This window comes from Vombatus ursinus, unplaced genomic scaffold (genome assembly GCF_900497805.2).
Source record: "Vombatus ursinus unplaced genomic scaffold, bare-nosed wombat genome assembly UNPS02009835.1, whole genome shotgun sequence".
In the NCBI taxonomy this organism is placed as follows: Eukaryota; Metazoa; Chordata; class Mammalia; order Diprotodontia; family Vombatidae; genus Vombatus; species Vombatus ursinus.
In genome coordinates, this window is record NW_020949613.1 from 4,912,277 (window position 1) to 4,928,238 (window position 15,962).

At 35.9% G+C, this 15,962-nt stretch overlaps 1 protein-coding gene across 1 annotated transcript in view; it reads right to left on the reverse strand.

The window, feature by feature from the left end:
• Positions 1-15,962, reverse strand: part of COL21A1 (collagen type XXI alpha 1 chain) — a 221,485-nt gene that overhangs the window by 51,515 nt on the left and 154,008 nt on the right. The window contains exon 17 of the mRNA XM_027852911.1: positions 11,565-11,618. Coding sequence (XP_027708712.1) covers positions 11,565-11,618 — 54 coding nt within the window. The remainder of the gene's footprint in view (positions 1-11,564; positions 11,619-15,962) is intronic.

The following is a 15,962-nucleotide window of genomic DNA, read 5'->3' on the forward strand; positions in this document are numbered from 1 at the left end:
CTGTAGTGTTCCTGGGATTATTACTACTAATGCCATCTGCAAATAGGACCATCCTTCTTCCATTTGGACTCTCTGCTAAACATCTTCCATGATGGTGGCAAATACTTTTGGCAAACATATATATATGTATATGTGTGTGTGTGTGTATGTGTGTGAATGTGTGTGTGAGACTCTGTGTGTTTGTGTGTATATATGCATGTGTATATATGTATATATACATTATATATAATGTATATGTGTGTGTGTGTGTGTGTGTATGGATGTATGTACATGATGGAGAGTTAATGCTCTAGGATAAGAACTCAATAAAATAAAGAAATTCAACTGAATTATACTTGGAAAACTTTAGTTTTTCATAATTCCAAGTATCTACCTGAAACAAAAACCCATTTTTAAATGTAAATAGTCTTCCAGAGACATTACATAGCTGAGAATCATTGAACACTATAATCTCCCAAAATTAATAATTGAGTAGCAATGGGTAGAAATATAGATTGTATAAATGGGCTGTAGTACATTATTAACAATAATTATTCACTAGAAGTGGTATAAAATGTAACATGTGAGGGACATATGGCTGCAAATGGTTAGTCCATGTACCATGGTACAAGTGATACACAGTACAAGGAACCTAAAGAAAGTTTCATAGAATGTTGGTTAGATGCCTTGTGTAGGACTGAGGGGTAGGCATATATAAGACCTGCATAGGACAATAAAGTATAGACAGGTTGTCACCCATACCACTCGAGGCAGTAGCCACATTAATGAAATTAGAACCACTTAAGGATCCAAGTACATGTAAAAGTCATACCATTAACAAATACTAGGAAAGAATTCATCAGATTCATAATTATGCGATTACAATTTTATTAACCAATATTCATGAAGATTATGGAAGAAAATTTTGAATCAAAGGAAAAATTAAGTTTAATCTATAAATTCCATTTACAGATAAAATGGAATAAAAATTTCATCACAAATAATTTGATTAGTTATAAAAAGTACGATGCTTGCAAATCTAGTTACTTATGTATAAATTAAACTACTGTAGGAAAGAACATTATTTGGCCTCACTGTTTCTCTTCTCCTAAACTCTAGCAAATTATTTATATAGAAACTGAGGAAAAATAGCATGGCATAGTTGACAGAGGTGCTATTCTTGGAGTGAAGAAGGCTGTGGTTCAAGTCTTGCTTCTGACACATACTGGCTGTGTGACTCCAGGCAAGTCCCTTAACAGCTCAGTAATTTCCAAAAAAATCTCCAAGACTACAAGTTGCAATGCTGATCTGCATTGATAAGGAGCATTTCCTCAATGAAAATAATGCATATCAATGAAATCTCAGGTGTGGTTCAAAAAAACGTTGGGGAAAACACATCAACATGTTATGTCATATAAAGTTATTCATATACCAGTACTTACTTCAAGAATCTATAATTTCGGTAGCGTGGGTACTCCCACCACTAAACAGTGATCATAGCTTCTCTATAAAGTGACTTTCCAAAAATGTTATCAACTCCTTGAAATGAGTGACCTTGATAATCCTCTCTGAAGTCTGGTGGACAGGTTCTTGGACAATAGATATACAGTCCCTTATCAATATACTTATTACTCAAGAATCTTCCATTTTGGTAAGACCTTCTAGAATTTGTGTTCCTTTGGCATAGGCCTTGAAAACTCAGGGTCATCTCTGTGATCCTCAAGATGTGAAATTGAAATAGGATTTCAGCAGAGGGTTCTTTCTTTATTTCAAATAGTGCTGAATGAAAATGTCTTCCTCTGCAGAGGAGGGGACATTTCTATCTTCCATTTTGAAGTCTACTACATGTCTTCAAGAAATACTACATAAAATTCTTAATGTTAGTGCTATTGGAAAATGGAGTTGTAGCATCCTTTGTACCTGAAGTAGGATTAAGGAAAAGTATTATTTATTTGCAAAAAGGGGACATAATTTCATAATTTCTTTTTAAAAAGAAGCATATTTTGGATGCCTAACTTACAATCTAGTTTTTGTTTCAAAGCAATGACCAGGTAGCCAAGTAAAGCCACCAAACTACTAACAAGTAGATGTAAGTGGTCAAAAATTAGGGAACTGCCATACACAATCAACATTAACCTTCCCAATAATTACATCCATGTCTTCCTCCTGTATAAAACAGCATATGGAAAATTGACAGAACCAAAGAAAAGACAATTAAACAAAAGCACTGACTCCCCCCGTGGAACAAAGCATGACTAAAACTGGGAGATCTAAATACTCTCCCTAAGCAGCTAACATACCATGAAGGCAGGCACAAACTTGTGGCTCAGTAAGAATTTATAAAAGCTTGAGGAAATGAATGAAACAAACATGATAGTAGGATCCAAGAACCCATGTCCTCAGCATGTTATATTTATTCCTTAAGGGGATAGATGACAATGAATCAAGAGAAATGCAAAACAACAAATATTTGAAGAGCAAAAAAGTGAATGAAATATTTAGCTACAGAGTCCTTACTTACCTATACAGATTCAGAGTCCTTTGTGTGCTTCTTTTTGTCCACAAAGATCTAGTCATTGCAACTGGTGCCAGGATGGTGAGATCACAGAACTATCTGATGTACTGTGGCAGCATATAAAGTTTGCTTGAAAAAATTTCATAGAGTGCCAAAGACAGCTAAGTTATGTAAGGACTGTTGTCATACTGGACCGTGCTGGCACTAGCTTTAGCAAAATATGGGAGTAAACTAATTCAGATGTGAATAAGATCACCATCTTATCCACTTGCCTTAAGAATACTAGGTACAATGGTTATAATGATAAATAAATAGAATCATTTTGGCAATTTCGAGAATCGAAATGTAATATGAGAGGGTTCTGTTATCACAGTGTCTGGCAGTATTAAGGACTTAAGTGCTGCCTTAATAAATACTTATTCTATCTATCATATATCAGTCTATCCATCGGTCTATCAATCTATCATCTATCATCTATCTATCTATCTATCTATCTATCTATCTATCTATCTATCTATCTGTCTGTCTGTCTATTGATCTATCTATCTATCTATCTACCTATCTACCTGTACACTAAAATTCTACTTCAATGCTTGATTGTGGCCTGGAAGAAATTAGGGATTCAAAAAGGTCCTGCCAGTATGAAAATGAAAGATGTCAAGCAGAAGCTTGTTAATAGACTGTGTGTCCACTCTTGGAATATAAATGTAAGTGTGAATAGGATCATAATCAGAAAACTGGGCACCAGGTGTTTAATTTTTTGGCCATGGCAACTCATGAAAATCAACAAACATTTATGCAACATTTGATATGTTCCAGGCACTGTGCTAGGTATTAAGGACACAAAGACAGAGAATGAAACAATTCCTACTCTCAAGGAGTTTACATTCTAAAATCTCCTCTTAAGAGAGTGAGAAAGAGGGAGAGAAAGAGAGGAGAGAAGAGAGATAGAACTTTTTTTAATTGCTTACCGTGTGTCGGGCACTGTATGAAGCACTGATAATACAAAATATTAGCAAAAAGAAAGACAGCCCCCTGCTCTCATGAAGCTTACATTCTAATGACAAAAGACAGCCCATAAAAGGGAGCTGAAAAGCTAGGAGCAGAAAGAGGGAGTTACCCCTGAGATATGGAGAGGTGGTGCGCTATGTTGGCAGAGGGCATATCCATCCTAATGAACTCAGAGATCTAACCATTGAAGCATAAGCCATTTAAATTATTATATAAAGAAGAATTTCCTGACTGGAATAGCTCAAAAACATTAAAAGAGATAAACAAGGGGAATAGGGGAATCTTATAAGTAACAGTCTTTGAAAGTGTGATTCATTTAGGCTGTGTGCATCTATATAGAGTACTTACAAGAAGGAAATCCTGATTTCCGAAAAGGAACCTCAATATTAAGGTCCCAGTGATGCCCACTTTTCCAATTTCATTTATTATTTGTTGAGATACATAAACTCTGTATTAAAAAAAAATCTGGCTATACAAATACCCTTTTTAATGATTAGGTCAAATTAAGATTTAAGCATAATCCCTAAACAAGGTACATGGCTAGAAATAACTTCAGCTTTTAATTTTTTCATTAATTGCAATAATTGTAATGACATTTATTAGACAGCTAAAGCTACGTGGATGGCAGTCAAATGGAAAATGATTTTATTATTGTAAAGTAAGTTGGTTTAATCAATGAATAATTTCCTGGCCATCTGACCAATTTCAGCCTCAAAAATTCAAAACCAAACATAATTGCATTTGGAATTAAAATAATCATATTTAAACATAATGCAGTTTTGGTTCTGAATATGAGCTGCAGAAGTTTTCACCTTTGTAGCTCTGCCAGAATAATCAGGCTGCCATCAACTGTATTTAATTAGTCAGTTTAAATGTATTTTTTTTTTCAGAGCTTCTGCCTTTCCAGCAAAAGCACTATAAAGTTTTTGGCTGCCAAATCATAAAGCAAATATGGTTCCCATGTACATTTTCATGTGGCAAAATCATTCATCATAAATACTTAGCACCATCATTCACATGAAACAGAGGAAGTTCTTCATTTAATTCGTGACATGAATCAGATGCAATTTAGTTATTTTTAGTCTTCAATGTTTTTCAGAAATGATGTCAAAAACCCCCCATCTTGCTTAGAAATAGCATACAAGGAGATGGATTTGCACCCCAACAATATAGAAGATTTTGTGTTTTTAATTATTATCTTGACTTGGTAACACTTTAGGATCACAGATTTAAAGCCAGAAGGGACCTCAGAAGCCAATTACTCCAAACTTCTCATTATACATCTGAGGAAACTGAGGCCTAGGTAGCTTAAGTGACCTGCAGAAGATCACAAGAGTAGCAAGACTGACGTATGTTCATTAGAGGAGAACTAAGCCATCATTCAGTTCCTTTCACTCATTCAGGAAAACTGAATAGGTTTTAGTGGGCTAACCACCATTTATGTTTCTTTAGAAAAATATGTTCTAATCTTCAAACAACTCAAAAACATACTGATAAAAAATAACCCACTGGTAAGTTAGGGAATACATACATATATACATACAAATATTCACATATCTTCACACATGTATCCATGTATAGACACACACATATGCAATATGTATGTCATGTATACAAAACATGTATACATGTGTGTAATATATGTATATGTGCTTTGTGTGTATATACAGAGAGAGAGAAATAGAGAGTAATACTGATTTTCCATTACTCTGAAAGGAGATGGGAGGTGATGAGACTAAGGATAGGTATAAAAGTTCTGAGGTTCTGGCCCTGACACTAAAGGGTCCAGCCAAAGTGGACTGGTACCCACCAATCCCCAAATAATCCTTGAGTTTTCCTGTGTTATAATTTTTGCTCATTACTTCTAGAACCCTACCCCTCATTTCTATCTAGTGAAATTGTTCCCCTCCTTTCAGGCCCAGCTCAAATAATGGCTTTTAATTTCAGGCTTTCCTCATCAACTGTACAAGAGTTCTCCTCTAAACTCCTACTTTTCTTGTGATGCCTGTCAAATCCTAGCTTCTATGGTCATTATTTGTGTACAGGTTGGTAGAAAAACACTTTCTTCGTCTCTGTCTTCCATAGCCTATAGAACAAAGCTCTGTACAAAGTAGATAAAATAAATGACTGAATTAATAGCATGCAATCAAAAGAATCAACGAATGTCAAATTCGGAAGGAATATCAGAGGTCATCTAATCCAGCTCCTATCTGAGCACCCAGCAACTAAATCCCAGGCTTATACTCTGGAAATTATGTTGATAGTGAACCAAGAGATATCGAAGCACATTTATTGTTTTACTCTCGTAGCAATTTATTCCTAACTTTAACAAGTGTAGATCAAGTATTTTAATAAGGTAAATTTACTGAGAATGGGGCATGAATGAATTTGTAAAGTTTAGACACCTGACTGTACCTGAGACAAAGTAACCTTGAGAAACATTAAGAATGTTGAGTTTTCATGGTTTCAAAATCTCCATGAGAATTCTAGAGAGCACTAGTCCTGTCCCAGCTAGACTTTGCTGGGACCAGCCAAGGAACAGAATCGTCAGGCAGGCATCTTGATCAATGAAATGATTAACCATGATTCTAGACGACCAGTGATGAAGAATGCTACCCACCTCTTGACAGAGAGGTGATGAACAAAATATGCCAAATGAGACATGTTATTTTGAACATGGCTAATGTGGTAATTAGTTTTGTTTGATTATGTATATTTGTTATAAGGGTTTTCTTACTCTTTTTTTTTCCATTGGGTGTGGAGGTAAAGGGAAAAAATACAAATTCTTGATAATTGGAAAAAAAATAAAACTTGATCAAAACAAAAGGGAAAAAAAATAACTGAAAAGCCTTGTTAGTACAGGATGTCATGGATGAAGAGAGCCAGAAATCATTCAATATAATAACAACTGAATGAGTGATTACCTATTAGTATGATCTTGAAATAACAAACAAGATTACAGAAAAGTTTAAGCTAAATCAAGATCTGGATTACAATAGCTTTTATGAGCTGGCCTAGGTGATGCTAGCCAATTTTCTTTTCCCCACTGCAACTATTATAAGTTTTCAAGAAGGCCGCCTCTTCACCTCTGACAGCTCTGAAGGGCCTAATTTTTATTAAGACTCAAAATTCACATATCTCTTCATCATCTCAGGCATCTTCCCTTCACCACAGGCTACTTTTGGAGTCCTAGTGATTAATGATGAGTTTAAGATGAGACTTCACAGATTTCCCAACTGCTCAAAAAGGATAAATCTCTCTTTTTAGCAAGATTTCATTTTACCATTTTCTAGACTTCAAGATTACCCATAGTGGAAGGGATTCCATAACTTTATCTACTCAAACTTTTGAGAAAAAATATTATATCAAATGATGAAAGTCAAAACTTATCTAACCAGGTATCTCAAACAGCACATTTGTGACAGAAAAAAAATTCAATGCAGAAAATTTAATCTATCACATGACTATTTTCATGCTGTACACAAGCTGCATGACTATATTAATTATATTAACATAAGCATAGGGTTAAAATCATCCCATACCATTTAGCCTTGATAACTTAAGTAGGTGAGAAATTTTAATCAACCACTTATAGGTGTTAGACTAAAATGCTGTCCGCAATGGCATACTTACAAGAATTAAGTTTAGATAGGCCAAAGAAACTTGGCAATGCCCTAGGAATCGCTACAAACTATCAAGTGAGTTGAGAAGAAATGGAATTCCAGAAATGAGTCAGTGTTGCTTTCCAACCTACCTCTGAGGAAGAACCACCTGGAGGGAAATGAGAAGCTTTGGCTTCAGCCTTAGCCAGGTCTCCTTTGCCCTCCCCCCTCCCTTTAATCAGAAGAAGCTTCATAAGGTCTAGAGGATGTTGGACCACCCATCTTCCTACTGGTGTCCTGCCCAAATAAGATTAGGTTCAATTCTGCTACAAAGAATCCAGCAAAGAAACTATACCAAGGCTAAGAGGAACTTCTTGAGCCCCCCACAAGTAGGAGAAAAAAGATTTTCACTAACCAGCAACTGTGAGTTATCACTCTGTCCAATTTCTTCTGGAAGAAGACAGTGTCACTGATTTTTTTGGGGGGGGGGCAGAGATCTTTGTACCAATTGTTCTTACTGTAACAATTTAGTAAATACCTTTTTCTAAAATGAGTATTATCTTACTAAATCTTTAAATATGAATTTAGCTTATTAAATTATTGAGAATACAGTATTCTGAACTCTTATTTCAAAACTCTTCTCTTTGCTATTTATATTTTCTCCCTCAGGAATCTCATACATGCTTACAATTTTGATTATTACTTCATATAGATGACTTGGAAAGCTATACCACCATATCCTACCTGTCCAGAACTCCAATCCTTCATGCTATGATAGGCAAAGAGTTAAGATGGTTAATAACTAAAGTGACAGAAGCTTGAGCACAGAGGCTGCTCCAGGCTCCCAGATATTTGGGACCTTCTCAAGCTTGAAAGAGAGGCAGATAGATTGATAGACATAGAGAGACATAAAGAGAAACTGAGAAAATGTGAGTATTTATAATGTACTTACTCTGTGCCAATCATTGTGCTAAGTGCTAGGAATAGAAATACATGAAAACCAAATAGTTCCTACCTTCAATAAGCTTACAATCTAATAGAGGTGGACAAAATTTTATAAAGGGGAACTGGAAAGGGAGAAGGGAAGAAATTCTACTGGTGAGAAAATGCAGCAGTTTGGAGCATCAGTTAACCTGGAAGTGAAGCAAGCATGCCTTGATCTCCTTATGAAATGACAGTCCTGGTCAGGGATTCACTAATTAGGAGAGCAGACTGAAGGCATAGGAATCCCAAGATGGGTTAGGCTGCTGGTGAGTATGTAGAATAATCCAGAGAGTTAATTACTTTAAAAATGCATTATTATAAGCATTTATCTCAAGAATACAAGGTAGAGACAAAACAGAGAGGAGAAATCAAAGTCCTTTGTCACTGGCCTGAGTCATGGAATTCATCAGGCACTAAAAGGAGAAAGATAGCCCACCAAAAGACCACAACAATACAAAATCAGCAGAGACCAGGTCAAGAAAGTCAAAAGATGAACCAAGTCAGTGTTACACTAGCACAGTAGTACTGTTACTGGAATGAAAGAGGAATCTGTTCCTCATCCCCAACACACTTAGACTACTGCAATACTTTGCTGATAGGTCTGCCTACATCAAGTCTCTCTTCACTTTAACTCATCCTCCACTTAGCCGTTAAAGTAATTTTCCATTTTTTTTCTTTTGTGGCAATCAGGGTTAAGTGACTTGCCCGGGGTCACACAGCTAGAGTCTGAGGTCAGATTTGAACTCAGGTCCTCCTGACTCCAGGGCCAGTGTTCTATCTACTGTACCACCTAGATGCCCTAAGTAAATTTCCTAAAGGACATGTCTGACCACATTAGTCTCCCCTACTCAATAAACTCCAGTGGTTCCCTATCACCTCTAGGATCAAATATAAAATCCTCTCTTTGACTTTCATGATCTAAACTCCCTCCCCTCATCTTTCCAGTCTTTTTACACATAATTTCCTGGCATGTACTCTTCAATCCAGTGACAATGGAATCCTTGCTGTTCCTCAAACAAGATAAACCATCCCTCAGCTCTGGGCATTTTTCCTGGCTACCTCTAATGCCTGGAATGTCCTCCATTATCATCTCCACCTACTGCCTTTCCTGGTCACCTTTAAGACCCAACTAAAATTCCATCTTCTACAGGATGCCTTTTCCAACCTCTCTTAATTCTAATGCCTTTCCTCTTTTAATTATTTCACTTTTTAATAGCTTGTTTGTACATACTTGTTTGTTTGTCATCAGTTCCTTGGGGGCAAGGACTCTCTATTGTCTTTTTTTTTGTATTTCTAGCATTTAGCAGAGTGCCTGGCACAAAGAAGGCACTTAATAAATGTTTATTAACTGACTGCTTGGACAGAGCACATGCAAGATCATCCTACTATGTGTCATTGACACTACAATGAAAAAGACTGCCAAATCCAAAATTTTTCTCCCTTTGATATCACTCCACTATTTATTTTACCTTCCCTTATTAGAACGTAAGCTCCTTGAGGGCAGAAAATAGTTCCTTGCAAGTATAGTATCACCTGTGTTTATTACATACAAGTTTTGTTTACCATGTGATTAGTCCAAAAACAATTTAATAAATGCTCTTACATTCATTCACCCATCTGAGACAGGTTGAGGACTGAGAAGGGGTTAGGGAGGATCAGTGACTATTAGCACTATGAATGGAGTGAACTAGGATGTGGGCTGATTATAAATTGTTATATCAAGAGAGGAACTTTGCAGAAGGACATAAGTATAGGATATTTTTAAGGAATTGTATGACAAAAAGAGATAAGAGGATAACCACATGGAAAGAGTGAGGGACAAGCAGATTGTTCCACTGCTATCTTAGACCTCCGAAGAAATTGAGAAAGGCTTCCAATATGTTAGGTGGACCCCCCCCCCCCCCCCGTAGTGAACATTTGCTAGAATATGAACAAGAGTCCAATAGGATGGGCAGGTATGTATGGAGGTTGCAATTTGCATTGCTGGAGGGAACTTATGAATCAATGAACTCATGGATCCATTTGAGTAGTCGGAAAGCAAGCTGGAATTCAAGGTATGCACACACAGCAAGTTTGGTCCCTATAGTTTTAAACTAGAGTTATTTAGGTTCAAATATAATGATAAGATAAATCCATTACTCTTTGATCCTGGGAAGCAATAATGCAAGGGAAGAGGGAGCCTGGGAGCAACATATTCTTCAACTGTGTTCTGAACATTTCTATTTAGATTTCTTTTTCTTACCTCAAACTTAACAAATATTAAACTGAATGCATCATTTCACCCTCCAAAACAACAGTTCTTCATTCTAACTTCCTTATTGCTGCTGCTAGGGCCATCATTCTCCCAGGCTATAAACACTGGCAGCATCTTTGAGTCATCTTTCTCCCTTTTATAGGACATCATTCTCTAAGTTCTGCCATTTCTTCCTTCATAATAAATCTTTAATCTATCCGTTCCTTCCCATTCTCACTGCCAACAGCCCAGCCTAATGCCCATTTGCCCAAAGGCTTGACTTGCAATATCCTCTTAATTAGTTTCCAAGCCTAATCTCTTCCCCCTACAATTCATCCTTCCTATTGAGAATGTATTAATTTCCCTAAAGTATCACTTTCATCAAGTCACACCCATAACTCAAAAACTATTAACGATTCTGTGTTGCTTATAGGATAAAGTTAAAACCAATTGGCAAGGCCTTAAGGCTTCTGAGAATCAAATTGAACCCAAATTTTCCAGCCTTACCTTTTACTAGTCCCCTATATAAACCCTCCACTCCAGTCCAAGTACCCTGCAGTAAAATCTACTGGCACCCAAATATACATTGTGCAGTCTGCTTTGGTACGTTCTTTAAGGATGACTAAGTGGATTAGGCTCTTTCCACCCCCTGAAATTCCCCACTCTACTGTGTGATCTTGATGAAAATATTTTTCCCCAAATAGATTGTAAAATCCCTTAGGTTTTAATCAGTGTCATTATTTCTTCTTTTTTCCCTAGTTATGCCTGGCATGATGATGAAAAGAGAGATGAGTGGCCTACTCAATATAGAATCAAAGAGTGTTTGAACTATTGATCAATAATTTTGAATAAATAAGATATCATTTGTCTAGCACTTCATGCACTCTACATTCGTAGAGTCATAGAACCAAAAAGAACCTTAAAGATATTCTCACCCAACTCAATCATTTTGCAGGTAGATAAAACCATTGAGAGGTTAAAGTGATTTGACTGAATGTTCTTTTCACTCTACCACATTGATTACATTACCTAATTCTCAACCCATTTTGGTTGTTAAATGAGATGAGCTGTTTATTTATTAAGTGGGAAAACAGTCCTGTAAAAATAACTTATTAAATATTACAAATTTGATTTTAAGAGAACAAAATTACCTAACCCCAAAATTCCAGATTATGCAATAAATAATAATATAGCAACAATGCAACATTGAGTTACAGTAGCTGAATTCCAAGATACTCACAGGTTCTCCTCTCTGGCCTTCTGGTCCTGGAGCACCTTGCTGTCCTGTGTCTCCCTTTTAAATTACATAACAAAGGACAAATAGAAAAGTTATTTTAAGGTAATCTTTATGATGTGGAGCAGAGAGTAACAAATGATACAGTATTTTAAAGCCTATTAAAATTCTCTTCATTGACTGGCTTACACCTAAGAAGCAAACACTTTTACAATATGGCAAAATTACTACATTTTGATATACAAATTACTATTTGAGATCCTATAGTAAACCAGATAATAAAGTTAATTAATGAGGAATTGTGGTTACTTATATTCAAACTTCTGAATGTTAATACAATGAACCACTCTTTGTTTTTAATGTAAACATCACAAATATTATAACTAATTATAAGTAATTCCCCTTCAGACATATCCCTGTCTGCTGTCCCTCATGCATAACACTCCATCTCTCTTGTTTCCTCCTGTAGGCTGCTCTCTAGCCTGCTCCTTTTCCTCATACCTCTGCCTCTTAGACTCCCTAGTTTTCTGCAATGCTTAGTTCAAAATCATGAGACCTTTCCTGATCCCCTCTAGATAATTAATGGTTTCACCTCGCAATGTCTTGCCACTGGACCCTGATGACTCTAGAAGAGACAATGAGGCTGACGACTTTACACAGCTCTTCCTCACTTAAATCTAATTCACACACAGATCAAAACATCACCTTCCTGATGTCAACAGTACTCTTCAAGATTGAAGGATCAACAACAATAACAACACTGCATTTGTGTATTTATTTTGAATATGTTTTAAATACACTTAACGTATATTATTTTGTTTTGTTTTTCTCCCTGTAATAATGTAAACTCCTTGAGAGCAGGGACTATTGCTATTTTGGTCTTTGTATTCCCAACATCTAGTATAGTGCCCAACCCATAGTAGGTCAATAATAATCTGTTGACTGATTGATAAATCAACTAGATCAATTCAACTAAATTCAACAAGCACCAAGTACTTGTGTTGTACACAAAGCAAGACACTACGCCAGTGGTTGGGTTAAAAAAAAAAAAAAATTGCTATCTTTTGGGAGCTTTCATTCTATTGAGGGGATACAATAAGTACATATAAAAGTAAATGCATAAAAAATACAAAGAAATTTCAATAAAATAAAATGGGGTGAAGGTTAGGAAAGGCTTCACGATCAGTGACTAACTATAGATGTCATATTTGTTTCAAAGTTTATTCTTCTTTAATCTAATTTCCTATGGCTCCTCAAAGCAGCATTTTATTTTTTTAAATGGATAATTAAATATGAATGTCAAGTGAGAGACAACATGACAAAACATAGAAAACTGTCTTCAGGGCTGATATATGCTAGTTGTGCGATCCTGGGTAAGTCACTTAACCTAAGCAATTCTCCAAGACTCTAGGGTGCAGAGAAAGACCTACACTGGTAAAGAGAGTTTTCTTATTCAGGAGTTCCCTATATCTATGAAATCATATGTCTAATCCCTTTCCCTATTAAGGCAATATCACTTTCATTTACTCTTGCTATACTGTAGATACTAAGTTTTTGATGACTTACCACTTAAATTATCTAGAAAAGTCAAATCAGTCAATCAATCAATATTTATTAAATACCTACTATGTGCCAGGCACTGTGCTAAGTGCTGTGGATACAAAAAGAGGCAAAAGACTGCCCTTGCTCTCAAGGAGCTCATAATATAATGAGGAAGACAACATGCAAACAAATATATACAAAGTAAGATGAAAAACAAAATAATTAAAAGAAGGAAGGATTAAGAGGGGTTGGAAAAAGCTTCCTGTAAAAAAAAAAAAGGAAAGAATTTGGAGGGCTTAAGAAAGGTTTCCTATTTTTAAAAAAGGGAAATCATTAAAAGAGGGAAGAATTAAGAAGGTTTGGAGAAGGCTTCCTGAAAAGATGGGACTTAAAGAGAGATAAGGAAGTGAGTAGGTGGAGCAGAGGAAGGAGAATGTTCCAGATATGGGGGACAGTCATGAAAAATACCCAGAGTGAAGAGATGGAGTGTCTTGTTTGTGGAACAGCCAGGAGGCCAATGTCAATGGAATGAACAATACATATTGGGGAATAAGATATAAGAAGACTGGAAATGAAGAAGGAGGCTTTTAACATGTTTGTGAGTCGTGGACCCCTCGGACACTCTGGTAAAGCCTATGAAGCCCTACTCAGAATGTTTCAAAATGAATAAAATAAAACAGCTCTATCATGCACCTATGCCAGACTATCCTCCTCCTGTCTTTCTCCATTAGAATATAAGGTCCCTCAGGGCAGGGACAGTCTTTCTTTCTGCTTATATTTACATTCCCAAAACTTAGCACATTGCTTGGCACAAAGTAATAAATTGTTGTTGTTTGTCCTTCATTTTCAAAGAGGACTAATGACATCATAGGTTAGGTCTTGACTTGCATGTGAATTGGATTTGAGTGAGGTAATGTTGCACAAAGTTGTCAGCCTCACTCTCTTCTGGAGCCACTGAAGTCCAGTAGCATGGCTCAGAATGCAGTGTCTTTGATGCAGAACTAAGCTCTAAGCACTCCTCAATGCCTGCCTTCAGCTGCCTTCATAGCCATTGGAACAAATTGTTCTCATCCACCCACTCCTCCACAAAGTAATAAATGCTAGCTGACTGGTTGACTACATAGTATTACAAAGGAAACCAATTATATTTAAATAGATACTAAAATATTAAAAAAAACAAGTTCATAGACCAAGCAAAGCACATAGTTAATTTAACCTGTGACTGGTTTGCAAAACTATAATAAATATTGCTATTTTATATTGCAATGCTAAGGGAATCTACATGACCTTTTTCAAATAGTTCCTACCACTTTCATTTTGACCAAATTACTAAATTCAGACTATTTTTAATCTTCTTACTTCGCAACCATATATATACATGACAAAAATTAGTTCCATATTAGTCTAGGGTATTTCATTTTGAATTGAGAACTATGAAAAGTACCCTCAGGAAAAGGAGAGGTTTTAAAAACAAAATGACCAACAAACAAAAATCCACATACACTAAAAATTTCTTCACACAATGACAGTCAACAAGAATCATGTTTATTTGTTTGTTCGCATTTTGACTTGCAAAGAACAGAGATGTAACATGCCACCCTATCTGCAAACAATTATGCCATGTTTGTTGCAGGCCAGAGGAAACTTTGTTTTGGTTTTGGTTTTGTTTTCCCTAGAGGGAAGAGGGAGACAGAAAGAAAAATAAAGGCACTTTATTTTGAAAATACCTTATGTACTAGAACTTTGTTTTTTTTAAAAGGTTATGAAAGAAAATATATTCAAATTAAGCACCTTTCTTGAAACAAGCTTACTCATCAGACAAAAAAATTTAAAAGCCCCAAATGGAATATTTTCACAACTGTATTCCAACAGTTTCATCCTTACAGTTTCATGTTCTCATCAAAATACCAAGACAAGATTGTAGACAGTCAACCAGAGTGGGAAGGCCCAGTAAATTTTTATCAAAGCAAGCATTATTTTTTAAAAACCCTTTTATTCATGCTACATCCAACAACAACCTTATCACATTATGCAGGAATGAGTTTTCCCCCTTTTGTGAATAATTTATAGTTCCCTAGTATGATAAAAGGCCATTGAAGCCAAACTTATTCCATCTGGTCCAGGTTTATTTACAAACACAGTATAAAAGTTTGGAGACTGGGGTAACTGAACAATGCATTCCTGTAAAATGATTGGGTTGGTGAGAGAAAAGGGGCAAGTTCCTGACATTTTCATGATTCTACAAGGACAAACATGAAACTATGAAAGAAAAGGAAATAACATATTTGTATAAATCAATAAGAGCACTTGTCAGGAATCACTTAATTTGAGAGTTAAGCTTTTAGAAATCTAGACCAAGGAGAAATCAAAGCAATCTGGCAAGAACTAAGGTGTTAGGTAATAAAGGAACAATTACCTCATGCTGACTCATTTTGGGCTTAATTTATTAGTCACAGCTAGTTAACTGAACAATTAACATGTTGTGGCACTGCTACCTGCAGGTGCAACTTTTAACACTGAATTCTCTGCACGCAAAATTATATCTTTTGTAAGAATTAAAACACACACATACACATACAGCTCAGTAGGATCATAGATTTAGAGCCAGAAGGGATATTTGATGCCACTGGATCTAAGCTCTTCATTTGTAGTCAAAAAGAAACTGAGTCCTGAGGAGGTTAAATGACATGTGTGATATGACACAACTGGTGAATGGCAGAAGCAGAATGTAGACCTAGATTCTGACTCAAAAACCTCTATTCTTTCCACTTTGTGATAATCGTCCTCCTGTACTTGTGAGTATTGGTAATTTGGGGAAAGAAAGAAAGAAAGAAAGAAAGAAAGAAAGAAAGAAAGAAAGAA